Here is a 27,402-nt window from a genome sequence, read left to right on the forward strand (position 1 = left end):
AGTGAGTACCGCTTCCTTCTGCCAATCCCCGCAGGCCACAGCTAGCTTTCCCGCTCGTCCCCTTTCCGTCACTAATATAGGTTGCCCCCGGACAGCCAGCCAATCAGGAGCGCGGTGGCATCTTGCCCTCGCTCTAAGGCAGCTAGCGGTCGGAATTTGGGGGAGTCAGCGGCGCCGCCTATCTCTGGCAGCAGGCGGTGGTTTAAAGGAGGTGGCGGGAAGCCGGTGTTTGGTCGAATTCGTCACTCTCATGGTCGTTTGGGTAAGTGCCACGGGGCTGCATTTTCACTGAAGAGGAGCGAGAAGGGGTGGCACTGGCTGAGGCCTCATCGCCGGGCGCTGGAGCGGCCAGATGGAGCAGCGTCTCCGGTGGGCCGCGAACCTCTACCCTTAAGGTTCCGGCATGCAGCGGAGGCGCGAGGCCTGCCGGGAGCCAGTCCTCAGGCCGGAAGTGGTTCCTGCCCCGTGGTTTCTGGAGTTCCAGCTACTCTACTCGCTGAGGTGTCCTGGGCACCTTCCGCGTTTTACCTATAAATATCTATTGAAACAGTACTCATCCTTCCTCAGGAAATCTAAGGCTTGCGGAGAAGATAGGCCCGTGATAATAAAATCCTAAAGTAGGACTTGGCCAGTGCCCGAAGAGAGGTCCTGATGGGAATTCAGAGGAGGGAGTGGGTCCCCAGGGAAGTGTATTTAAACTGACCCTTGGAAGATATTTGGCCAGGCTTCTTCTCTTGAGGGAAAGACATCACAGGGAAAGGCCATAGCTTGGTTTGGTTGGAACAAAGAGTAGTCAGATCATGGCAGGCAAAGTTAAGAATATTATACTTTATTCGGTGGGTTATAAGGAAGTACTAAAGGTTGTTGGAACAGGGAGTGGCCTTATCTGGTAGTATATAAGGAAGGAATTAAGTAAAAGGCTGGAGAGAGTGGTTTTTAAAAAGGATATGAATGGGTTATTTACAGAAGGAGAAACCTGAAGAGTTAATACGTTTCAAGTGATGCTCAACTTTACTGGCAGTTGGAGAAACGCACATTAAAATATTTTTACCTGCACCCCAAACATCACCCTCACAGCCTATTGATAAAACAGTGCTGAATGTTTTGCTTACCCTGGTAAGCAAAACACCTTGACAGAGCTTTGGCAGTGTTTTGTAGGGATGACAGGCAAGATTGGAGTTTTTGAGAATTGCAAATTTGGTTTAAGGTGGATTTTTCAATTTGGAGGCTTGATTAGGATTGGGTAGAGCTCAAGAAAAGCAGTCCAGCATTGGTAGAAACAGCTGAGGCAAGCGTTTCAGAGAATCTTGCTGTACAGATTGTTGGTGCTTAGCATTTCAGAGTTGATCAGCCTTTCCGGGGGCTCATAATGAACCATCAAGCCGTTTGGACAATGAAAATATTACTCTGGTCTCCTAGAATAGGAGAGTCATGCTAATGTAAACAGTAAGCTGTTTGGGGAGGCAAGGAGACTGTCGGTAGTTGCAGTCCTCAGTGTCCAGCCTGTGTGGGGGTTAGATGGTTTTGGTTTTCAAAAAGCAACACTGTAAAACAATTTTACAAGATTGGCAAAAATAAGAATTTTGAGTAATATCAAGTGAAGGCAAAGACATGAGAAAGAAATTCTCATATACTGAAAATGGGAGGGTAAACAAGCCTAGCTGTACTCCCACCCCTAGTGTTATGGAGAACACTTTAGCAGTATTTAGTGAAATTATGTATGAGTAAACTCTGTGGCCCAGCAACTATGGACAGTGGACACATGAAGTACGGTATACACATATGGTAAAATTAATGGAATACTTCAGTTAGAACCAATGAAGTGGGGCTTCCCTGGAGGCGCAGTGGTTAAGAATCCACCTGCCAATGCAAGGGACACAGCTTCAATCCCTGCTCTGGGAAGATCCCACATGCCGTAGAGCAGCTAAGCCCGTGCACCACAACTACTGAGCCTGCGCTCTAGAGCCTGTGAGCCACAACTACTGAAGCCCACGTGCCTAGAGCCCGAGCTCCACAACAAGAGAAGCCACTTCAGTGAGAAACCTGTGCACGTCAACGAAGAGTAGCCCCTGCTCACTGCAACTAGAGAAAGCCACGCACGCAGCAATGAAGACCCAGTGCAACCAAAAATAAAAAAAGAACCAATGAAGTAAAATAACAATGAAGTGTAATAACATGAAGTGATTGCAAACATAATGTAAAGCAAACCATACATAAAGAAAACTGTATTTTTCAAGACTATACAGCTGACTCTTGAAGAGCGTGGGGATTAGGGGTGCCAATCCACCAAGCAGTCAAAAATCCTTGTGTAATTTAGACTTGGCTCTCCACATATGCAGTTCTACATTCACAGTTTCAAGCAACTGTGGGTTATGTAGTACTTTAGTATTTACTATTGAAAAATATCCACATATAACTGGACCTGGGCAGTTCAAACCCATGTTGTTCAAAGGTCAACTGTATGTCTAAAACCTGTTAAAGATGAATTAAAATTAAAGATGAACTGAAAAGGCATACATTAAAACACTGGAGTAGGTTCCTATGGGCGATGAAAGAAGAATAAAATAAGTAAGAGAGGACCTAGCATGGACCAAATATAGAGTGCTGTGAAATAGGAAGTATTATCACTTCAGTTATGCGTATGTGAGGTCCTTAAAAAGGAGGACAGAGTGGTTGGTAAAGGTCAGATGATGAAGGTCCTTGCAAGCCGTGTGAAAGGTTTGAAATTGATCCTGAAGGCATAGGGTAGTGTTGAAATTAAAATCCTGTTGATCCACAGAATCCTCTCCACAAGACATAGAAGAGAAAGCAGTTTTATTACTGAATAAGCATATCTGGATTATAATGCATTATAGGTAATCTGTGAATGAGATGACAAAGACAGAAAGAAATTCTACCCTGTTTTATACAGCTGAACCATTACAACCATTCTATTTTTAGCCATTACATAAGTTCTCAAGATTAACAGCATCTTGTCCCATAAAAAGATTTAACTGCACCACTTGCTTCAAATTATTTCATAAGGTTCATCCTAAATTCACCTGGTAATTGAGGTAGCCAATTTTTTTAGCTGGTTACTTTGCAGGAATAATGAAACTATCAATACTTTTATTTCTATGACAAGTATATGGTTACAGCTCAGAAAAAGGTCCCTAGGTTAAACACCCACAGTGACAGGGAGATAGGAGTGCTATTTTCCTAGATGTTTACATTTGAAAGGAATGTCTCCCAGACCCTTGAGAAAACATCAGGCTTGCTCAACTTCTAATGGGATATTTTTCAGATGGCAAGGTTGGAAGGACAGGGGAGTTGAGGACCTTGGCAAGGGAGCCGTTGAAGTGATGGATCATGGAGCTTAAAATGGAGAGAGGAAGAAGTGAGGTGGGAGAGACTGAGAGCTAGAAAAAGAAGATCATAGGGCTGAAAGTCTTGAAGATTAAGGTATAATATGAATATGCGAATGAGCGTTGGAAGACCAGCGTATGAGGTTGTGGTCAAAATGTAGGAGCAGCTGGGGAAAGAACTTACAAATATCAATTGCCATGTGGCCAAAAGAGTGGAGATGAAGATCATTGAAACTCAAGAAACTGAGTCTCTAGGGCATTGGTAAGATCATCCATGTAAACTTGAAAGTTGTCTGGGATGATAGAATTCCGAAGGCCGATCCATAGGCCAGAAGCCTCAGTAACTGAGAAGTGAGGGGAATGGACAATGAGGAGGAAGAGGGAGGTACAGGCTGATGGAAAGAGCCTCAGAGAGACAGGGTTTGTATCCTGCTGCGGATGAGTGAGGCTGGAAGTAGCATCAGGTATCAAGGAACATAAACTTCATATTTTTTTGTTTGCTTCCTTGTTTTGTTTTTTTGCTTTGCTATCTGTAATGTCATTTGTTACTTTCATCAGATGATTTTTTTGAACACAAATGAAATTTTTTCTTATTACATTTGCAGATTTTTCACATTCAAAATTAACCAAGCAAAATAAGCCAAGATGTCTGTTGATCCGATGACCTATGAGGCCCAGTTCTTTGGCTTCACACCGCAAACTTGCATGCTTAGGATCTACATTGCATTTCAAGACTACCTATTTGAAGTGATGCAGGCTGTTGAGCAGGTTATTCTGAAGAAGCTGGATGGCATCCCAGACTGTGCAATTAGCCCAGTCCAGATTCGTAAGTGCACGGAAAAGTTTCTTTGCTTCATGAAAGGACGTTTTGATAACCTTTTTGGCAAAATGGAGCAGCTGTTTTTACAGTTGATCTTGCGTATTCCCCCAAATGTCTTGCTTCCGGAAGATAAATCTCAGGAGACGCATCCTTATAGTGAGGAAGAATTCCAGCTTCTCCAAAAAGAAATTGAACAGTTACAGGAGAAGTATAAAACTGAATTATGCACTAAGCAGGCCCTTCTTGCAGAATTAGAAGAGCAAAAAATTGTTCTGGCCAAACTCAAACAGACATTGTCTTTGTTTGATGAGCTTGAAAATGTCGGCAGAGACCATGGGACTAGTGATTTTAGGGAGAGCTTGGTGTTCCTGGTCCAGAACTCCAGAAAACTACAGAATATTAGAGACAATGTGGAAATGGAAGGCAAAAGACTGAAAATATCTTAATGTCTAAATAATAAAAGGAGTTTGTCAGAAGGTGGAATGATAAGGGGTTTATATCAATGACCATTCTGATCCTAGTGAACTGTGTACTTTGGGGGGCTCTTCTTTGTTCACTCTTTCTTGTATTCCACGTCCTCCTCTTTTTTGGTCCACTCTCCTGAAGCATCTATGCACTACCTTGAACTAATCTTTTTTTTTTTTTTTTTGCGGTACGCGGGCCTCTCACTGTTGTGGCCTCTCCCGTTGCGGAGCACAGGCCCCGGACATGCAGGCTCAGCAGCCATGGCTCACGGGCCCAGCTGCTCCGCGGCATGTGGGATCTTCCCAGACCAGGGCACGAACCCGTGTCCCCTGCATCGGCAGGCGGACTCTCAACCACTGCGCCACCAGGGAAGCCCGGACATCTCCTTTATTAACCAGCCACTGCACTGTGGGACAGCCAACATAGACTGCTTGTTCTTGCCCAGTAACTTTTCTTACATGGGGACTTTAATAACTCGTTGAAGGAAGCAAGTAGCAGAAAAAACAACTATGGCCTTTAGAAAGAAGAAAGAAGTTATTTTGTTTCTAAAATAAATCCTTTCCATGACCAAGGCCTTGGTGAGGTTAAAGAGTTTACTGTCTTGGAGCCCAGCAATGGAAGACATTGGACAAAAGGAAGCAGATTTCACTGACATAGAAAAGGAAGCCTGGAACATATCCAATAGCAAAATTTATATCAACTGACTATTAGGTATTTATACCTTTTTTTTCATGCTTCAGTTAGTTTTGGAATCTGCCTTGTACCTAATATTTAATTAACTTATTTATTCACACTCATAAGCATCAAATATTTAGTACTCTCAGTGATAAATTTTAGCTGTGTCTTGTGCTTAAATTCAATGGAGTCTAATATTTCCTTTTGTAACTAATCCATGTAAAATGTTAGATCACTCAAGGAAAGGGGAGAAATAGCAACAGTTGCTCTTAAAGTATTACTTGCCTTCCATGTCTTCCTGAAGAACAGGATTTGGAGTTTCTCCTTTATATAGAAGTGTAACTTAGGATATTAATATTTGCAATTAAATATTCATCAGTTTAGGAAGCCTGTGTTTACCTGGAATATGTTTATTATCAAAGAGTCCTTTTTTCCAATCCTGTACATTAAATATATGTGTTTTTAAAGCATTGATTTGTGATTTTCTGCTGTATATAATGTCATGGTATGCGTCCTTCAGTATGACTTTTTACCCAAATGATCATTTCTTTTTATTTTTTATTTTTGCATTTGGAGCTTATTTGAAATCTCCTAGTGTAGTGGGTTGAATGGTGATCCCCCCAAAGGTATGTCCATGTCCTGATTCCTGGAATCTGTGATTATGCCTTATTTGGAAAAATGGTTTCGCAGGTAAAATTATGTTAAGGATCTGGAGATAAGGAAGTCATCCTGATTTATCTGGCTGGGCCCTAAATCCAATGACAGGTGACTTTATAGAGGGAGATTTGAGACAGACAAGGAGGAGGCCTTGTGACCACAGAGGGAGATTGGAGTGATGCAGCCACAAGTCAAGGAATGCCAAGAGCCACCGTAAGCTGGAAGAGGCAAAGAAAAGGTTCTTCCCTAGAGCCTCCAGAGGGCGTGTGGCCCTGCTGACCCCTTTCTTTTAAATTTCTGGCTTCCAAAACTGTGAGAGAATACATTGCTGCTGTTTTAAGTCACTAAGTTTGTTACAGTAGCTGCAGGAAACTAACATACCTAGTGAAATTAGAAATTAAGATATTCATAAGGATGTAGGCTGCTTATTTATTTTTTAAATTTATTATTTTTATTTATTTATTTTTGGCTGTGTTGGGTCTTCATTGCTGCACGTGGGCTTTCTCTAGTTGCGGTGAGCGGGGGCTACTCTTTGTTGGGCTGCGCGGGATTCTCATTGCGGTGGCTTCTCTTGTTGCGAAGCACGGGCTCTAGGCGCGTGGGCTTCAGTAGTTGTGGCACGTGGGCTCAGTAGTTGTGGCGCGTGGGCTTTGTTGCTCCGCGGCATGTGGGATCCTCCCGGAGCAGGGCTCAAACCCGTGTCCCCTGCATTGGCAGGCGGATTCTTAACCACTGTGCCACCAGGGAAGCCCCCTAGGCTGCTTATTAAGGAAACAACAGCTGAGACGTGCTTGGCCTCATTATATATGCAATAATATGGTTTGTTTGGATACAGTTAAAATATGGACCTGACTTGGATAGAAGGGTGAAATCCACAGTATTTAGACCTCGAGTCCATTACATGTTGAGTAAGTGCTTAATACTTGTTGGATATTAATACTGTGACTATTTGTCATAGTAGTGTCTCTGCAGGAATAAATTAATATACTTGGCCCCATTGTCCTCTGATAATTAAATTCCTCCCTCAAAAATTCAGAAATAAATCAGGATAACAAATACTTGGTTACCCACTCTGCTTCATTGCCTCATCTCCCATCCAGCATCAGTCTTATCCAATTTCCTACTTCCCTCTACGCTAGATCCTATGATTTTGTAATATCAAACTTTCAATTTCCTGGGACTTCCCTGGTGGGCCAGTGGCTAAGACTCTGTGCTCCCAGTGCAGGGGGCCTGGGTTCAGTCGCTGGTCAGGGAACTAGATCCCACGTGCTACAACTAAGAGTTCACGTGCCACAACGAAGATTCCATGTGTGGCAACTAAGACCTGGTGCAGCCAAATAAATAAATATTAAAAAAATAACACAACAGTCTCCTTAGATGCCAATTCCCAAGCTTTCCCTTGTGTTTATTTATTGTCCGTCATTATCATGCCTGCTCCCCACTGTATACTCCCAAATAGACTTTTCTCATCCTGCTGCTGCAGTGACAGGGTTTGGGATGGTAGTAATAGAAAGTAAAGAGTGGACACACTACCACCCTTACAGAAGTAAAAAGAATTATAAGGAAATACTATTTAAGACATTCTGCACTTAGTTCTGATGTTGGGAAGGGGCCGGTGTTTCCCCATACCACCAAGCAGTTTTCATCACCAGGTCAGTGTCCTAAAATTCAACTCAGTTCTGACACTGTCTGGAAACAGCATCAGATTCCACAGATTAAGGGTTCAGTCCCACAAGACTGTCCTCCACTTCAGATGCCAATCAGAAACCTAGGTTACCTGTGCTTCTGACTGACTGGCTATAAATCAGAGGTTCCCAAGACCCCCTCCTAGAGTACAATTAATTTTCTAGAGCAGCTCACAGAACTCAGGAAGCCCGTTTACTCACTGGATTACTGCTTTATTATAAAGGATATATGAGCCAAGAACCAGATGAAGAGATATACGGTAAGGTCCTGAACAAAGGAGCTTTTGTCCCTGTGGACTTTGGGTCTGGCATGGTGGCACATGTAAACGTTCTGATTCCCCAACCTGGACGCTTTCCAAACCCTCTCTTTTTGGGTTTTAAGCAAGCTTCATTACATAAATCATTGGCCATTGGTGATTGAAATTGGATCTCTAACTCAAACCGCGTATAAAAATGAAACTCAGAAATGGATCAGAGAGCTAAATATAAGCGTTAAAACTATAAAACTCTTAGAAGAAAACATAGGCTTAAACCTTTGTGATCTTGAATTAAGCAAGAGTTTCTTAGAGATGACACCAAAAACATAAGGAACAAAGGAAAAAATAGATAAGATGGACATCATCAAAATTAAAAACTTTTGAACTTCAAAGATACCATCATGAAAGTGAAAAGACAAACCACAGAATGAGGAAATTTTTGCAAATTATATCTGATAATAGACATATTTAGAACATATAAAGAACCTATAGAATTCAAGACAAACAGCCCAATTTAAAAATGGGTAAAGGATCTGAATAGACATTTCTTCAAAGAATATATACACTTGGCTAAGCAAATGAAAAGATAATCCAACATCATTAGCCATCAGGGAAATGCAAATCAAAAGCACATGAGATACCACTTCATACTCACTAAGACGACTATAACTTTTGTTTTTAAAGGTAAATTTTGGCAAAGAAGTGGAGAAATTGGAACCATACAGTGCTGGTGGGAATGTAGAATGGTGTAGCCACTTTGGGAAGCCAGTACATAATAGGACAAGTGTCCAAAATAATTGTTTCTCCCTTTATCATTTGTGATCTGCTAAAAGTCACTTTACTAGATGTCTATTATTTTTGCCTGCCCAGTATCCATGGTCTTGATAACTTCAGTTTTCCTTTGGGAAACTGTCTCTTTCCTATAGTGTGCTATTTCCATGGGGGCTTCTTACTAAGATGTTTCTTTTGCCTTCTGGCCAAAAGTGGGCATGTGAACTTAGCTAGGTCAATAAGACTCTCTAGAATTTGATTTTTTTTTTTTTTTAAGAATTTGATTCTTGGGGCTTCCCTGGTGGCACAGTGGTTAAGAATCCACCTGCCAATGTAGGGGGCACGGGTTCGAGCCCTGGTCTGGGAAGATCCCACATGCCGTGGAGCAATTAAGCCCGGGCACCACAACTACTGAGCTTGCGCTCTAGAGCCCGCGAGCCACAACTACTGAAGCCCATGCACCTAGAGCCTGTGCTCTGCAACAAGAGAAGCCACCACAATGAGAAGCCCGCGCACCACAACAAAGAGTAGCCCCCGCTCACCGCCGCTAAAGAAAGCCCGCGCGCAGCAATGAAGACCAAACGCAGCCAATAATAATAATAATAATAAATAATAAATAAATAAAAAGAATTTGATTCTTGAGCAGCATGGCACAAAGACCAAAAAATTGTGCCCTTTTGTTTTTATTGTTAAACTCTGAAAAGGCTGTCCATTAGTACTTGCGTGGAGAGGCTGGATATTTTGGATATATTGGAATTCCAGAGACTGGGAGACAATTGAGAGCTCTATATAGGGAGGCAGTGGAGGGGATATGTGACCAAATATCCTGGGACACTTAAACTATATAAAAGGAAAATTGGTCAGGTCAGACATGGGGATGCTAAAGGGACACATGGATGGTGTGAGGGTAGTGAAAATTTAATTTAGTTAGAAAATATGGGCCAAGCATTGGAGTTCAATGAAATCAAGAATTTCAAGGAGATATGGAGAATTTCAGGTATTTCAGGAATGTCAAGGTATGAGGGCTGGGGGGAAGGATGGGCAGGGAACTTCCCTGGTGGTGCAGTGGTTAAGAATCGCCTGCCAATGCAGGGGACACGGGTTCGAGCCCTGGTCTGGGGAGATCCCACATGTGGCGGAGCAACTAAGCCCGTGCGCCACAGCTACTGAGCCCGTGTGCCACAACTACTGAAGCCCGCGTACCTAGAGCCCCTTCTCCACAATAAGAGAAGCCACCGCAATGAGAAGCCCGCACACTGCACTGAAGGGTGGCTCCTGCTCGCCACAACTAGAGAAAGCCCGTGCAGCAACGAAGATCCAAAGCAGCCAAAAATAAATTTAAAAAAAAATTGGGGGCTTCCCTGGTGGCGCAGTGGTTGAGAATTTGCCTGCCAATGCAGGGGACACGGGTTCGAGCCCTTGTCTGGGAAGATCCCACATGCCGCAGAGCAACTAGGCCCGTGAGCCACAATTACTGAGCCTGCGCGTCTGGAGCCTGAGCTCCACTACAAGAGAGGCCGTGATATTGAGAGGGCCGCGCACTGCGATGAAGAGTGGCCCCCGCTTGCCACAACTAGAGAAAGCCCTCTCACAGAAATGAAGACCAAACACACCCATAAAAAAATAAAATAAATAAATAAATTTTAAAAAAATTATAAAAAAAAATTGTAGCCATCCTAAAAACAACAACAACAAAAACGAGTTATGGGGAAAAGTAAGGGCTAATAGGGGAGAATATGGGGGTATGAGAAGAGAGATTGATTTTGGGGCTGGGGTGAGCTTAACATCAGGGGTAGCAATGATGAGGTGAATGTTAAGGAAGACTGGAGTGCAATATTGGGGAGACAGTAATCAAGTATTTGAGGAATGATACAGTGAACCCTGAAATAAAGGGATCTAATGGGGCTGGATATTTAGGAGAATATTGGAGTCAATGTTTAAAGTGTAGAGCAATAGGATCTAATAATGGTATAATCATGGGAACCAGATATTGGAATTTAGGGAAGAAAATGGAGGCCTAGATTTGGTGGCACAGAAAGGGTCATGATATTTGTGGAACAATGTGTCAAATATCAAGGAACAGGGAACTTTGGTTTTGGGAATGGGGGGGTGTTCTATCAGGGGATTAACTGAGGGCAAAATATTGGGAGATCATATCCTGAGTAGTCACTGAAGGACTGTGTGAGGGACAAGAGGGGTTGTGTGAGGGACTTCCCTGGTGGTCCAGTGGTTAAGACTCCAAGCTTCCACTGCAGGGGGTGCGGTGGGGAACTAAGATCCCACATGCCCTGTGGTGCGGCCAAAAAAAAAAGTAAAGAAAAAAGGGGATGTGTGGGAAACAATGGGACCAAATGTTTGGAGAGCACTGGACCATGTATTGGGATTCAGTGGTTAGTCATTAAAGGACAGTAAAGATCCAATATCCAAGATTGAAAACTGGAAAAACAGAGAGAGGTACATATTGTGGTAACTTGGAGACTTAATTTTGGGGAATAGTGCCTTTTATTGGGGGAAAAATATTGTAGTCAACTGTGGCTGCACAGCACAGGCTGATGTTGGGAAATGGTGGATGTCATGCTTTTGGCACTGAAATAAAGAGGCAAGATATTAAGGCATGTAGTGATATGGGATTATGGGAAAACAGAACTGGGAAATAACAAGGCGCTGACATTAGCAAACACTGAGCTTATAAAGATACAAGCTGGGTGAATTAGGGGGCAAATTGTAGAGCTCAGCGGGAGGACTGTCCAGGGGCAGAAGTGTCCTGATAATGGAGGCAAGTGGAGACTAAATACTGAGGGGCAGTGAATAATGCCACAATGGGATAGTGACAGACCTGCTATCAGGGGACAGTAGAACTGGACACTGGTATGCTGTCAGGACGTGATATGGAGAAGATGTCATTTAGAGGTCTGTATAGCTATTTAGTGGAGAGAGATGCTGTATCTTGGAATGCTGGATAATGGGATGAAATTTTTTTCGCAGGGACAGTAGGGATGTTGTGAAGATTATGGGATGAAACTTGGAGCAGACCAGGAAGTCTGGTGGGCCCACTGCATAGTTGGAAATTAATAAAGAACAGAATATAAAGGAGACTGGAAAAGGAGCATTTATTCCATCAGAGGTACCATAATTACAGACATTTCCAAGTAAAGTATATGCAGGATTAGAGCGTTATGTTCTGACATTTAACATTCATATGTAAACAGAATGGCAGGTGGGTAAATACCCTGCCAAGGTGGGTTTTGGTATTAGGTCTTTTGGGTATGAGATGACAAACCCCTAGGGGTTGGATGGTTTCCTAGCACGAATTCTTATCAATGAGAGACTCCCTCACCCCCTTGATCTTAGGCCCCATAGCTCTGGAAGGGCTCTGGGCCAGGATGAAGCCCCCCAGGTCCCCAAAGACAGCAATGACAGCCCCCTGTGGACCCCAGCGCCTCATCCCGCGCAGCATGCAAGCTATGGGCGTGCGTCTCTGGAGGTCTGCAGACGTTGGTCCCAAGACGTCCAGGACACGACGAGAGTGTGGCTTCCCGGCAGGACAGCTCCTTCGGCTGTGTCTCAGCTCGGCCCGACATCGGTAGCGGCATCAAACCCTAAGGCAGGGAGGGAAACGCACAGTTTGGGTGAGCTCAAGCTTCTGGGCAGGTGGCGCGCTACCCCGACAAACTCACTGTGTCCTGCGCTCTCAGGTCTGCCAGTTCCCACGCTCCGGGCTCTGCGCCAGCTCGGTGGCGGGGGTCACTGCTGGCTCTTCCGGGGGCGATGCAGCATCACAAGGCTTCGGCTTATCCCAGGCCAGGGCGCCGACCCTCCCCGCGGGGCCCTCTCTCTGGAAGGCGGCGGGCCGGGTCTGGCTCATCCCTTAAAGAACAGAAGGTTGGGCTCGCTGTGCCCGCCCCAGACACAAAATGACAGGTTTCCTCTGCGTGCCCCCACCTCACAAAGCGGTAGGGTCCAAGGACATTATTCTCATTATAAATGGGGTTCAATCGCACCGCGAGATTCTAAACGTTGGAGTCTGTGTTCCCGCCTCTAATCCCCAGGTGCTTATTTCATTAGCAGTAGCTGCTTTGGACGTTCCTACTGATGAACAGTTAGACAAAGGTATTGACAAGCAGAGAAGAAAAGAAGCATCGAAAGCTAGGTGAAGGGGGTGCGGCGCGTCTCGAGACACAAGATGCCGAGCCCTTCTTTTCCCTTCCCTCCCCCCTCAGCCCTGAGCCCATCCCCAGCAAATCAGGCAAGCTGTAAATGGATATAGGTAAAGATGCAGGAGGTGATGGAGAAGGCGATGGCCGCGTAGATAAAGATGGAGAGGTGCGGGAAATGGTCGAGATAGCAGCCCTCGTGCAGTGGAGGCGCCTCCTCCTGGGGCTGGGGGCGCGCCGCGGCCTTGGGGGGCTGCCCAGGGCGGGCCCCCTGCGCCCTCCCACCAGTGCGCCGACCGGCCTTCCTGCCCGCGGCCCACGCCGACTTGGGCCTGCGGACAGCCGGGGTCTCTTCTGGAGGAGGTTTGTCAAACAGGCCTTCGGAGTCAGAGTCGGGGTCCGGGCGAAGCTGCTCGTGGTCCCAGGGTTTGCGCTGAAAGAGTTGGTCAGCCATTGGAGAGAAGCGCGGCGAGGCGTGTCTGCCTGTTCCGGGTGATCGGGTCCGGGCAGAGTCGAGGCGCAGTGGGCGGCGGCGGGGCTGCGGCTGTATTTCTACTACCAGGGAGGGGGCGGCGTGGGGCGGAGCCGGGGAGGGGGCGGGGGCTCTGCAGGGTCTGCGCAGCTTTTGTCTCAGTCGAGGCGCCTCTTGCTCCTGGCTCCCGCTTCAGCGCCCCCGCCTGTTGCAGAGGCTGGCTGTCCAGGTTCAATCTCCAGGACGCTCCAGGGCTGGCGCCTCAGGAGTGTGTGTGCAACCTGCCCCGTTTCCATGGCAACCTGAAGCGGGGCGCAGGAAGGAGGGGGTGCGAGCTGGGACCCAGGGGCGTGAAAAGGGGACTTGGGGCCGAAGAAGCGGAAGTGCAGACGGCCAGGATCCCAGCTCCGCGCGGGGCTTCCCCGAGGAGTTTTTTCTCCTTTTAAAAGAAATATTGTGGGGTCTTTTTTTTTTTTTTGCGGTACGCGAGCCTCACTGTTGTGGCCTCTCCCGTTGCGGAGCACAGGCTCCGGACGCGCAGGCTCAGCGGCCATGACTCACGGGCCCAGCTGCTCCGTGGCATGTGGGATCTTCCCGGACCGGGGCAGGAACCCCGCGTCCCCTGCATCGGCAAGCGGACTCTCAACCACTGTGCCACCAGGGAAGCCCTGGGATATTTCTTCTCATCAGCAAACTGTGATAATACAAACTGGCCCCCACACATACACATACACTTTGATTGACTTTCTCTCTCCTACCTTTGTGCTCCCTGGACTTGACTTTACCTGGTTTCACCAAGGCTTCCCATACCACAGTCCCATCTTTCTTGTTTCTCATTTGCAACCTGATCCTTGACCTCAAATGGCCAACGCAGAACTCAGAGAACAGCTGGGATTCTCTGGGGCTCCGATAGCAGAACTCTAGTTCCTGCAGAGAGAAAGAATCTTCCTGTGAGAAGCCACGATTCATCCTGAGAATAAGGTCTTTCTCCACCTGACACCTTCTTGGCCCTGCTCAACCCCGTAGGAACCCTCTGACCATCTCCTGTACTGAAAGTAATTGCCACCTTTAGACACTGCTCTTTAAATATTCCACAAATCCTCAGAAGGATAAGCACAGCTGGGTACCCCATGAGTGAGTCAGGACTCATCCTTAAATGTAGTGTTCACACATTCTAACCCAGATCCTTATTCCTCCATCTCCGCCCTCCCTGCTAAATGAGTGCCTGCTATTTAAGCAGTTACAGCTTTATCCTTGTTGGGTCTGCCCTGCCTAGAGATAAGATTTGCTGAGGTTCCCAGTCATAGCATTGCCCCTGTTTTCTGATAACACCCAATCTAGAGCAAACCTTCATTTCCTTAGACCTTCCCCCAAATTACCCAACCAAGGCCCAGATCCTATAATAGGTTCTTCCTACCTTTGTACTGAGAGGCCCCGTGGTTCCCCAGGGTGTGTGTTCTCCCACTGCAACGAGTCCTAAACCCAGTGTCTTCAGCTACAGGTGTGTTCATGGTGGGTTGTTTTTTTTTTTTTTTTTTTTTTTTTTTTTGCGTTACACGGGCCTCTCACTGCTGTGGCCTCTCCCGTTGCGGAGCACAGGCTCCGGACGGGCAGGCTCAGCGGCCATGGCTCACAGGCCCAGCCGCTCTGTGGCATGTGGGATCTTCCCAGACCGGAGCACGAACCCGTGTCCCCTGCATCAGCAGGCGGACTCTCAACCACTGCGCCACCAGGGAAGCCCATGGTGGTTTTGACTGGAGATCCTTAACACCCTATAGCCCAACCCTTCCCAATGTTGTCCCCATCCTGAATGTGACCCCCGCCAACTAACTCCCTTTCTCCCAATCTTTGAAGCATTCCTGTTCACCCTACATCCCACTCCATGTCTGCCCAACCCCAGTTCACCTCGTCCCTGGGAAAGCTCTGAGACCTGCCCACAGGTATCCCCAAGCAGTACCTCTGACCCTGGTGAGGGCCAAACATCTGGGCGGCTCACCTCCGGCATTATTTCCAGCTTCTCCGAACCAGACACAACGTAGCGGGAGCCCATGGAGAGCAGGGTCAGCGGGGGCGGCTTGTGTATTCGCACCAAGTGGAACTTCTTTTCTTCATCATCTATGGCCTGAGGAGTATACAGAACAAGGATCAAGGGAGGAGGTATGTCTGGCGTCCCAGAGATCCCACCCTATGGAATCTGGTCTGAACAAAGTGAGATGGGGCTTCCATGTGTTTGTGTTGGTGGAGGGGGCTATACCACCCCTGCTGACCCCTCACCCCCCATGCATTGCTACACAGAGAGCCCCATGCTTGGCCTCTGCGATACTCAGGGTGGGAATCAGGGCGTTGCTGGAGAAGACATGGGAATGGGGGAAAGGAGACAGTTCTAAGCATGGTGACCACTCATCTTTTGACTCCTGGGAAGAGGCTTGTCCAGAGATGAGTGATGGAGCAGCAAAGCCAGCTGGAGGAGACCTTAGGGATCCAGACCAGACCATGGCTGAGCAGGGGCAGGATTATTCATCCACTTCAAGGCTCCTGCTTATAAGAGTCCCATCCTTATTCCCAGTTGACCCATCTAGGGGACTTTCTGGTGACATTTCCTGTTTGCTGTCAGCCCACCCTGGCCCGACCTTTCTGGCTCTTACTGCCACCTTCTGAATGGAGCAGTCACTGGGGATCAGGTAGAGGCGGAAGGTGACTTCTTCAGGATGGAGGTGATGGTAGAGCCACACGGTGGAAGTGATGGGAATGAAGCGCAGAGCAGCGTGGACCACCCTCAGTAGAACTCCCATATGGGCAAGAAGCTGGGGTTTTCCAGGACGGTGTAATATGGCGCCACCCTGGCTGGCTTCTCCAAGAGCATCCCCTCTTCTTTGAAGTGGGCCACTTGGAACAGGGGGATGTCCACGTAGTTCCCTGTCAAAGAAAGCATTCAAGAGGCAAGGACTTAGTGCCCTCACTGAGTCTGGCTTGGCTGGGGGAGTGATGTCCCCAGGTGCAGGCCCAGTGGCCTTCCTGGAGGACCCAGCCAGGGAAGCCATCATGCGGGGACTTTGGGCAATACTGTCTCTAGGGTGGGAGCACTGCAGAAACTCCCTTTAGCCAAACCCATACAGAGGCCCAGTCCCTGGCCCTGGAGCTGGGAAAGCTATTGACCCCATGGTTACCTGGCTGGTATGGATTTTGTAACTGTGAGGGCCATTGAGTGATGCTGACAGGTTTGACTCCAGGCAGGTGGAGGTCAAGGAGAAGGAAGGGGCAGTGAGGAAATGGAGAGGCTAAGGGTAGTATATACCCTTGTGCCTGCAGCACAGGTCTCTTCCTATTTTTCTTGGTGTAACCTTGGCTATGTTCTTGGTTTCTAGCATCCTTTGGTCACTGCCATTTTTTTTTTTAAAGACTTGTTGCCTAACCTTTTGTTAAGTCTACAAGCTACTCAAGAATCTTCCTATATATTCCTTTTCTGCCTAAATCAGCCAGAGTTGATTTGCAGCCAAGACATCTGACCAGGCGTGGACATTGATGAGCCTGAGATGAAGAGAGAGTTTGAGGGATGAAGGTTGGTAGTGGAAGAGACACAGGCCTAGAGGTCAGGAGTCCTAGCTCCATCCCTGAGTTGCTTGGCAACTGCTGCAATGCAATGGTTTCTGGGCAGCAGAGGGACATCCAGCAAAACAGACAAGGCCCTTAGGCTGCATGGGCACCAATCAGAACATTGCTGACTGATGTTAATCCCAGAAGGGGCCATGCAGAGAGTATTAACTGCTTTTTGTGTGTGTGAAAATAATACCACAGTGGTGTATACCATCTGAAAAAATGCTGAAGAATTCACCAAATACAACTATAATTACCATCTTTCCCTTTTCCACTAGTTTTTCTTTGAAGCAACACCTTTTCATGTTTCTGTCATAGCCCGTGGATTTTTTGGATTTCTCATTCTGAGAAGTCACATCTTTTAGCAATCTAGACATATCTTGGCAGTTCTCTCTTTGACTATTTCATCTTCTCCATTCTCTCTACCATATCCTTCTAGAATTCTGATTAGATGTATGTTAGGCCTGCTCATGGTATCCTCCCTGTCACTTAATCTTTTTTTTTCTTTATGTTTTCCTATTTTCTTTAATTAGCTTGTTACCAAATTTGACTTATCATTTTTAATGGTTTATTGCTTTTTCCCCTAGACTATTTCTTTAAGCAAATGAAACATACGTATTTTGTGTTCTGTTTCTGATAACACAAAATGTCTGAAGTCTTTATGGGACCAATTCTTTTTTATTTATTTATTTATTTATTTATTTATAGATTATTTTATTTTATTTTATTTATTTTTGGCTGCGTTGGGTCTTTGTTGCTGTGCAGGCTTTCTCTAGTTGCGGCGAGCGGGGCTACTCTTCCTTGTGGTGCGCGGGCTTCTCATTGCAGTGGCTTCTCTTGTTGTGGAGCACGGGCTGTAGGTGCGTGGGCTTCAGTAGTTGCGGCATGCGGGCTCAGTAGTTGTGGCTCGCGGGCTCTAGAGCGCAGGCTCTGTAGCTGTGGTGCATGGGCTTACCTGCTCCGCAGCATGCGGGATCTTCCTGGACCAGATATCGAATCTGTGTCCCCTGCACTGGCAGGCGGATTCTTAACCACTGCACCACCAGGGAAGTCCTGGGACCCATTCTTATTTTATTAAAAAATTTTTTTTAAATTTTATTTACTTATTTATTTAATGGGACCAGTTCTGGTACCTATGTTTCTGCTGGTTCTCATTTATGGTGTCTTGTTGACTGTTTGTAATTTTTGACTGTGAGCTTATATTTCTTGGAACTTTCTCTGTGGGAAGTCTTTGGAGGTGAGAGAGGTAACTACGTTACCCTTTATGACTACATCTCCTTCTGGAAAGCCCCTCTTTCATGGCTCCATCTTGCAAATGGAGTCTGGTGACACTGCTTCTTCTCCCTGCCTGTAGGAGAAGCAGTGGCTTCCCATTTGTCATTAGTCTCCAGGGTCCCCAACATTCCTTGTTAGTTCACTTAGCCTCAATTAGTTCACTTAGCCTCAATTAGTTCACTTAGCCTTACTTTATAAATAGTCCTATCTTTGAAAAATCTTTTTGAAAATCTCAACTGAGTATATAATGTTTCCAATCTATGTAAAGAAAACTTAATAAATGCTAGTTTTTATTGTACTTTCTATTTAGGGAAACTTTCAAGTAATTCAGGCAAAAATAATTATGAGCCTGGGGACAAAAGTGCTTCAGAAAGATATGCCCAGAGCACCGTGGAATGAGAGAAAAGCTGTCTCCATTTCTGCAACCCTCTCTCAGGCTCCCTAAGGAAGCCACAAGCTCCTCCCTCAGGACATTACCATCCAAAGCCCCATTCAGGCCCATTCTTACCACCAGCACCTTGCTTCCGCACCTTCCTCTTGCTTACCTTGGAGGGCCACAAAGTGAGGGAGGTACACGGCTCCTGGCTCAGCCTTGATGTCATACAGAGGCCCTGCAACCATCCAGCTGTGCTGTGGGAATGTCCTGTTCAGGAACTGGTCCCAGGCACAGAATTCAATTTCAGTGGTCACTGGCCCTCTCACCACAAAGCGGAGACCAGTGTTGGGCCAGTGGCAGAAGCCGGCCACGGGGAAGTGAACTCTGGGAAAAATGGGAAGAAGTGGACACTGAATTACTCCATACAAATTCACTGAGCATCTACCAGATCCTGTGCCAGGCACTACGGATCCTGTAGAGTGGCCCTAAGCCCAGACGTTGAAGTCAAATGGATTTGGGTTTGAATACTGACTTCTCTGCTCTCTGACTGTGGATCCCTGAGCATGATACTGAACCCCCCTAACCTCAGTTTCCCCATCTGTAACTAGGGTACAGTCATGAGTAATCAGTGACCTAATGCAGCTGGATAGCTTAATACATGCCTAGGGGTGGTTGGCTGTTTCTGTAATGATGATGATGATAATGAAATAGGAAAGTGTTCTTGTTTTTAAAGGGTTATTTGCCAATAATTAATAACAATCTTCATGGTAATATTAATGATAAACCCTTGGAGCTGAAAACAACACTTTACAGTGTTCTTAAGTGACTTTCCCAAGGTTCCCCATCTGGTAAATGGTAGATGTCAGCTTCTGTAGATGTTAAGTTGGGAGTGATAGTCTCTCTCAGCTGTGATAATGTCTGTGATGGTGAACGGCAATGTGTTATGTGAGAGATCATGACAAAGGTTATAATTTATTACTTATGACTGTAAACCCTGGAAGGCAGGGCTGTCTTATTCATCTCAGGGCCCCCAGTTACTAGCATGGAACTTAGCACACAGTAGATATTAATGAAACAGGAGCATATAGATGAAAAGAGATTTAGATGAGATTTGAGACATAAGTCAAATACAATGAGTGGGCTTTGGATCGTGCTTACAACAAATAATCTGCAAAGACACACTTTAGACAATTGAGCACATTTGAATATGGATTGGGTATTAGATGATACAAAAGGCTTATTGTAAATTTTGTGAGATGTGAAAATGGCATTGTGGTTATGGAAGAAAAGGTCTTTATTTGTACTTTTTGAAATGTATCACAAAATATTTAAGGATAAAATCACCCAATGCCTTGGATTTAAAATACTGTAACAACAAAAAGGGGGGGCAAGTGAATAGTTAAAACAAATTTGGCAAAAATGGTTGTTGAAGCTGGTTAATGGGTACGTGGAAGTTCCCTGGACTCTACTTTTGTGTCTATTTAAAAAATGTTTGTAGCAAAACCTCTTTTTCCATAATAAAAGCACCAACCCAGTATCTCAGCCCTGTCCCTGCATGGTGGCTTGGCAGGGGGCTGGGGGGGACCCAATGGGCCAAGAGTGGGGATCAGACTCCCTGTGGGGACCCAGGATGGGGATGGGGGACAGGCAGAGCCCCCTCACTCACCGGTACAGGCTCCTCTCTTTGTCAACTACGTCGGTAGCCACAGGCCCTGTGGGACCCCAGAAGTCATCCTCGGTCCCCAGAGACTCTGTGTGTCGGTCCCCCAGAGGGGCAGGAGACGACAGACAGAAGGGTTCCACCTGTGCTACTTGAGGGGAGCTTCCCTCTGGAACAGACAGGGCAGTGGCCAGCTTTAGATTCTCCTGCCTGGCCCCCCCCCGGCCCCCTGGGGCTAGACCATGGAGGGCCCACTCCCAAGACTGGTCTGCCTGCTATCTGAGGAGGCCCAGCTGGCCCCCACCCTCCTCCCTCCCCTTTCCCACTTCCCAGAAGTGTCGCTCTTCCCAGCATGTCCTGGGTGGGCAGCTTGTAAGAGGAGCATGGCTCAAAAGATGGATGGGCAGAGATGGAGAGGTGATTCCCAGGCCTCCGAAGCCCAGAGCGGACCTTGGAAGACTGGGCTCCGGTTCAGAGTCTGAGACATGCTATAGATGTTCAGGAGAGGGGCAGCCCCAGCCCCCATGGCTGGGAGAGAGGGAAGCAGAAATCCTGCAAGGTTCTGGAAGTAGAAGATCTCGCAGTCTCTCCTAGGTGGGTATCCTGCCCTGTCCCACTCCAGAGGCAGGGGGTTGGAGGGAGTGACCTTTCACAGCTGCCACCACCCTCCTGCAACCCCACATCACGATGCTCCCAGCCTGGCCCCTTCAAAGTACCTGATTCTTGTCTCTGCCGCTTGAATGAGGACATATCACTCGTCCCTCCTCCACCTGGGCCCTCATCAGGGATCGTCAGACTTGGCTTCCTAGACAGAATTCATTCTCCCTGAGATCTTGGGAGGATGCTGGGGGCTGTCTACATGACATCCCGACTTGAATTCAACACATCTGAATTTAAACTCATGGTCCCCATTGGGCTTCTCCCATAGTCCCTATCTCCACAAATGGCCTGCATCCACCCAGCTGTTTATGCCAGAACTGGGGTATCGTCCTGACTTCTCCCTCGGCCACTCTGAGAGCTGATTGATCACTTTAATTAATTACCTTGACACCACCTCCAAAACAGCTCTTTTCTATTCTCTCCACCTCCATGGCCTCCACCCTGGTCCCAGGCCCTGGAATCTGTGGCTCAAACCACTGCATCATCCTAAAGGGTTCCTTGCTTTTGCTCTTGGCTCTCTCTGGTCCATTTTTCACTCAGCAGCTGATCTGAAAGTGTGAATCTGGCAGCACTTCACTGCTAAAGCCCTGAAATGTCTATTGCTTTGGGGGGTAAGATAAAAAGTTCTTAACATGGCCCCAAAGGTGTCAGGTCCTGTGCCCCTGGCCCCCGCTCCCAGCCCCACCAGTGCCACTCCAACTGCTCACTTACCTCTAGACCAGTGGTTCTAAAGCTGGTGTTAAAAATCACCTGGAGGGCTTCCCTGGTGGCGCAGTGGTTGAGAGTCCGCCTGCCAATGCAGGGGACACGGGTTCATGCCCCGGTCCGTGAGGATCCCACATGCTGCAGAGTGGCTGGGCCCGTGAGCCATGGCTGCTGAGCCTGTGCGTCCGGAGCCTGTGCTGCGCAATGGGAGAGGCCACAACAGTGAGAGGCCCACGTACTGAAAAAAAAAAAATCACCTGGAGGCTGGTTAGAACACAGATTCACCCCAGAGATTCTGACTCAGCAGGTCTGGAGTGGGGAAATTTCTACCGAGCGCCCAGGTGATGCTGATGCTGCTGGTCTGCGGACCACACTTTGAGTAGCCCTGCTCCAGGTCCCTAGCCTCCTATTCCTCAAAGAAGCTAAGCTCAGTGCCTCTACTGAAACAGCAAGTAAAACGTGGACCAGCTGAAACTGGTTTTGCCTCCTTAAATATGTTGATTGATTAATCCAGCCTTGAGTTATTTTACAGAGACAGCACAGCACATGTGCAAGACGGGAACCCATGTCTCCAGGATGACCCCAGAACCAAGAAGCTTCAGTCTATGGAACTCAAAGAACAGAAATGTTGCCACAGGAGCCCTTTATGGAGTAAGAAGTCCTTCAAAAAAGGAAAATCTGGCTTCAGCAGCGCGAGTAGCTTGTGTGGCTGATTCGATTCTAGCCAGTCAGCTTCCAAGTGTGAAATTTCTCTAACCCTTTAAATGTCACCCTGAAGACAGATTTGAGAGCCTCACCTCCTGTGTCCTTGCTGGCTGACCTAGCAATAAAACTCTTTCTTTTCTCAAAAGCTGGCGTCCTAGTCTTGGCTTCTGTGCACATCGGGCAGCAGGCTCTTGCTCGGCACAAAGACCTCTGCCAGGAATTGACCCCTTCTCGGCCCAGCTAACCCCTCCCAGCGTTCAGAGCTCAGCTCAGCTGCTTTGGATAGAGTCCAGTAGGCCCATCAATGTGCTCACAGGAGCCCGAGTGTAATTCTACAGGCGGGGGGATAACTTGCCCCTGTCTCTCTCCCCTCTGGGCTGAGCCCCTGCAGTTGGGTCTTTGTTCACTGCTGTGTGCCTAACACATTGTGGGGCTGCAGGGAATGTTGTTCTCTGATGAATGGATCCTTCTCCTAAGCCTAGGAGCCCCTTCCTTTCCATTTTCAGCGAGGCCTGGCGCCCAAGAACCTGGGGACAGATGACCTTTGCAGTCACGGGCCGAGATGGACCACACTGGGAAAGCATGGAGCTGCAGCAGGTTCCCCGGGGAGGAAGAGGGACTCTCCCGTCCCTGGGGCTTACCCCTCAAGCCCGGAGTGTGTGTATATGTGTGTAGGTGTATGGGGGGGCATGGGGGTGGTATTTCCCCGCCAAGGCCCTCTCTCTTTGTCTTTGTCTCCCCCTGGTGGTCATTGCTTTCCATGTTCCAAATCTCACCCACGCACCCATTCACTTTCTTCCATTTGTTCATCTTTTTCATCTCACGGAATGGTTTAAGCAGAAGAGTTGCATGACTCTATTTGCACTAAACAAACAACCAAGCCTCACTCTGGCTGCTGTACTTTGTTGGCTTCTTCCCAGCTCTGCTGTCTCTGCCTCCACCCCACATTTCTTTCCCCATCTCTTGGCTCTGGACCAGCCTCAAGGACTCAGCTGGGCCTCGATCAGCAGGTGGGAGTTCTGGGTGTCCCCACCTTACCATATCCTGGAGATGAGCAGCTGAGGCTTCTCTATCAGGACCCTCAGCACCTCTGTCACCTCCTCGCTCAGCTGGGTCTGATCCAGCCTGCAAGCACAAAGGAAGCCTGGTTCGGCCGGGACCCCCATGCGATCCCGAGGTCCTCGGGGCTCACAGTTGTGGAATCTGCCACCTCCTACTGGAACCTGTCACAGATTGGGTTCCCTGGGAATCAGGCTCTGAGATGGAAAGTAAAGTGAGGCGCACTGGGTCAACACCAGGACGAGGGAAGGAGGGAAGCAGGTCTGGGCAGGTGGAGAACTTGGGCTGTAATGCAGTCTCAATGGAGACCTCAGCCGGCTCTACAGGGGGCTCTGAAGTCAGGATGACCCCTCAAAGCTCTCCCAAATTGGGAGGAGGGGCTGGGTCTTTATATCCCAACGCCAGTCAGGCATTGGATGCAGGCCACACCAGGAAGGGGACGTGACCTTGGGTGAGGTGGCCCTTGCTGGCAGAGGCCATCCCGGTAGCTGCTGCCAGTAGCATTCCCAGTGACTCGGGGTTACATCTTCATTCCCGGAGGGCATCTGGGTAGCGCCTCACAGCATCCACCACAGAACACTTATTCTCCATGGCCTCAAAATGACCACCCAGGGGTAGGTCCTGGGGCTTCCTGCCCATAGGCTAGAAGTTTTGCTGGGAAGAGAGTGCCCGGTTTCCATTCTCATAGGCCTTGTGTTCTGGGTTTTCCATCAGATCAGGGACAGCTGTTGCCCTCGCTGGGCCTCCGTGGCCTCACCTCTAACACAGGTGGACCTGGTCTGCCTGTTGTGAGCCCATGGACAAGGCAGGGGTAAAGACCCTGCACACTGTAAAGGGCGCTGCACACTTCACTCATTGCTGCTATCAGAGCTAGTGTCCCCTAGGGAGGGGATGGAGCCCCCCACGTAGATGGTTATCCCTCCCAGTCGGTCCTGGGGCTCTGAGAGGAAGGAAGCAGAAACCTTCGCAGGACGACCGAGAGTGGGCTGCTCTGAGGCAACCCAGACCAGTAACCGGTGAGCTGGGCCATGAATCCAGCTCTGCCCGCAAAGGCCAAGGTCTGGAGAGGCTTGCATCATGGAGCCAGAAATCCTTGGTGGGGAATGGCCTGGTACTCCCCTGGTGTGTATGGCTGGAATCAACTTTGGGAGACCTGCAGACTGTTTCCCCTGCTCTCTTGCCCTGACGACTCCTTCAGCCTGAGAGCCCACGAGGGAGGCCTGGCTGAGGACGGCCAGGGCCCAGGCTCTGCAGACCCCTCTGAAGGCCCACTAGAGCTCGAGGGTAGGACCAGAGGGGGTGGGACGTGGAGGGTCTGGAGCCTGTCAGGTCTCTGAGTGTGTGACAGGGCCTCAGCCGGGAGCTGCAGGGAAGGGTTCAGCCGGGAACAGCCAGTGGGCTTGTCGGGAGGTGAAGGAGAGAGGAAGTGGCTGGGAGGCAGCGTGGGGAGTGGTGCTCAGAGCAGAGCATCAGCCTCGGGGCCTGCAGGGTGGAAATGAGGGCTGGGCGCTTGCTGCTCTTCAGCCATGCAGGTCTCTGGTGCTCTGAGCCCGTTTCTGTCTGAGCCCTGTCCTAGCGTTTATGTGTATCTTGTTCCATTATAGTCTATGAAGTGGACATGACAGTCCCATCAGACACATGAAGAAATCAAGTCTCAGATGAAGAGCCGCCCGAGTCACACGGCCTAAGTAAGTGGCAGAGCTGGCAAGGAACCCAGGCTGGCCATGCATTTATCTTTCCCTTTCCCTTCCCCTGTCCCATTCCACAGCACTTGCATCCCTTGCTACCCTCACCCCCATTCCCTGCCCTCTGACCGGAAGGGACCCACAGGGCCTCACCACAGTAGTGTGAGTTGGCAGGTAGGCTGTCTGAGTCCTTCACAGAGCAGCCTCATGCCGAGGTCATCCAGGTTGTTCTGCTACAGGTCTAGCTCGGTCAGGCTGGGGCTGGACCCGAGCACAGAGGCCAGGACCTGGCAGCAGCCGGACGTGAGGCCGCAGCTGACCAGCCTGCAGGGGAGACACATATGGGCCCTCAGTCAGGCCCTTTCCTCGGGGTACCTGGGGTCTGGTTCCCCTTTCTAGTACCCATGGCCCTTTGGGGGTTCTGGGGTGACGTTAAAGGGAGATAAAGACCTGATGGGCTTGCAGGAACCTGGGAGATTTAAATTTTCCTCTTGCAGCCAAGGAGCCGCTCAGGATACAGGCGAACTCCCTTTTTCACTCCTGTGTGATTCCCGGGAATCCTGCCCACTCACCCTATCAACCTTATATGATTAATTTACCCAGTGTTCCACTAGTATGCCTGGATCTCATTCTTAGCTGCATCAGCCCTGCCAATTGCCCAGAGTTACCTGACATAGGATGCTTTGGTGGGTTTCAACATTAAGGGCATCTACAATACAGGATGAAAGGAGAGCGAGCTTCTGATATAAGAACAAAAGTCGAGGAGGATTGTGAGGGCTTCAGCGGGAAGCTCTCGTGGCCCCTGTGAACCTCCACCTTCTCTCTGTCCCATGGTGGTAGGGCAGCTCCCTCTACCTCCCCGTGCGCACCCCACAAAGTGGTGCCAACGAGGAGCAATTACAACAGTCGCCACAGCTTGCAGCCTGGCTGTCTCAGGCCCTGGCAAAGGTGCTCAGCTCCAGTGTCCAGGAGCATGCTGAAGCTCAATTCTAGCTCCACTAGGGTTTGGCTGGCGCTCAGCCCAGAGGCAAGGTCCTTGCAGCCTTCAGCTGTGAGGTCGCAGCCGGCCAACCTATGGGAGACACATGCCCGTGGCCTTGAGTTTAGTTACCTGTTGATTCCACAAGCACCCACAAGCACCCGTTGAGCGTCTACTCGGGGCCAGCCCTGTGGGCCAGGCGGAGGTCAGTAAGACCCCTCAGCCCCCAGCCCCCAGAAATGCACAGGCACTGGGGGATAGACGTAGAAACAAATAAGTCAGTTTTCGGATCTCTTTTGATCAAAATCCTCCCGTGTTTTCCCAGGTCATCAGAGGTGAATTCAAGGTCCTGGTCCCTGCCTGTGAGACACTGGAGATCTGGCTCCTTGTCATCTCTGTCCTCATCTCACATCACTTTTAGCTGCATCTTCATGGGACTCGCTGTTCCTTAAACACTCCAGGCACGGTCCCACCTCAAGTTCTTTGCACCTGCTGTTTCTTCTGCCTGGAACAAGCTTTGTACCTGATATCTCATGGCTTGTTCCCTCACCTGCTTCAGGTCTTTGCTCAAAAGTCACCTTGGTGGAATCTTGCCTCACCACCCTCCCTATTTAAAATTGCACACCCAGGGACTTCCCTGGTGGCTCACTGGTTAAGAATCCACCTGCCAGTGCAGGGGACATGGGTTCGATCCCTGGTCCGAGAAGATCCCACATGCCGCAGAGCAACTAAGCCTGTGCGCCACAACTACTGAGCCTGTGCTCTAGAGCCCGCGAGCCACAGCTACTGAGCCCACGTGCTACAACTACTGAAGCCCAAGTGCCTAGAGCCCGTGCTCTGCAACAGGAGAAGCCACCGCAATGAGAAGCCCACGCACCGCAACGAAGAGTAGCCCCCGCTAGCCACAACTAGAGAAAGCCTGCGTGCAGCAACGAAGACCCAGTGCAGCCAAAAATAAATAAATAAATAAAATTTAAAAAAAACCCAAACCAGTCACTATTAAAAATAAATAAGTAAAATAAAATAAAATTGCACACCCAGCCCCAACCTTCTACTCCTTTTTGCTTTACTTTTCTCTATAGCTCTTATCATATATAACATATTTTACTTATTCTTTTGAATTTTTGTCCCCACCCCCTCCATAATGTAGGCTCCCTGAGGAAGGAGTTTTGCCCATTTTCATTACTAGCTGTACCCAAGTGCCTACAGCAGTGTCTGGCACATAGTAGGCACTGAATAAGTAGGTGGTGAGTGAATGAATGAAATAATGCCCGAAGGGGCAAGTCAGGTGCAGGTGAAGGCAGAGGAAATGAGTGATTAATTTCGACAAGGGAAGGAGGTGAAGATGTATGAGGAGTGCCTTGAATGATGAGTAGGAGTTCACTGAGATGCCCAACCCAAGTA

At 48.4% G+C, this 27,402-nt stretch overlaps 3 protein-coding genes across 3 annotated transcripts in view; 1 reads left to right on the forward strand and 2 right to left on the reverse strand.

Annotated features, from left to right (window-relative positions):
• Positions 1-44: 44 nt before the first annotated feature.
• On the forward strand, positions 45-5,774 carry MIS12 (MIS12 kinetochore complex component). The gene is made up of 2 exons (XM_060081879.1): positions 45-262; positions 3,950-5,774. The coding sequence occupies exon 2, from the start codon at positions 3,990-3,992 to the stop codon at positions 4,608-4,610; it is 621 nt and encodes a 206-aa protein (XP_059937862.1). The 5' UTR covers positions 45-262; positions 3,950-3,989; the 3' UTR covers positions 4,611-5,774.
• Positions 5,775-12,418: 6,644 nt separating this feature from the next.
• On the reverse strand, positions 12,419-13,337 carry LOC132478795 (uncharacterized). Its single transcript, XM_060082216.1, has one exon. The coding sequence runs from the start codon at positions 13,280-13,282 to the stop codon at positions 12,917-12,919; it is 366 nt and encodes a 121-aa protein (XP_059938199.1). The 5' UTR covers positions 13,283-13,337; the 3' UTR covers positions 12,419-12,916.
• A 121-nt stretch (positions 13,338-13,458) lies between these two features.
• NLRP1 (NLR family pyrin domain containing 1) overlaps positions 13,459-27,402 on the reverse strand; it is a 169,037-nt gene continuing 155,093 nt past the window's right edge. The window contains 11 exon segments of the mRNA XM_060082798.1: positions 13,459-13,602; positions 14,033-14,227; positions 15,297-15,422; positions 15,952-16,092; positions 16,095-16,216; positions 18,715-18,929; positions 20,212-20,440; positions 20,922-21,010; positions 23,314-23,400; positions 25,173-25,343; positions 25,921-26,091. Coding sequence (XP_059938781.1) covers positions 13,459-13,602; positions 14,033-14,227; positions 15,297-15,422; positions 15,952-16,092; positions 16,095-16,216; positions 18,715-18,929; positions 20,212-20,440; positions 20,922-21,010; positions 23,314-23,400; positions 25,173-25,343; positions 25,921-26,091 — 1,690 coding nt within the window.

This window comes from Mesoplodon densirostris, chromosome 18 (genome assembly GCF_025265405.1).
Source record: "Mesoplodon densirostris isolate mMesDen1 chromosome 18, mMesDen1 primary haplotype, whole genome shotgun sequence".
In the NCBI taxonomy this organism is placed as follows: Eukaryota; Metazoa; Chordata; class Mammalia; order Artiodactyla; family Ziphiidae; genus Mesoplodon; species Mesoplodon densirostris.

Coding starts and splice junctions, on each gene's coding strand:
- MIS12 (XM_060081879.1), top strand. CDS start 3,990: ATGTCTGTTGATCCGATGACCTATGAGGCCCAGTTCTTTGGCTTCACA.
- LOC132478795 (XM_060082216.1), bottom strand. CDS start 13,282: ATGGCTGACCAACTCTTTCAGCGCAAACCCTGGGACCACGAGCAGCTT.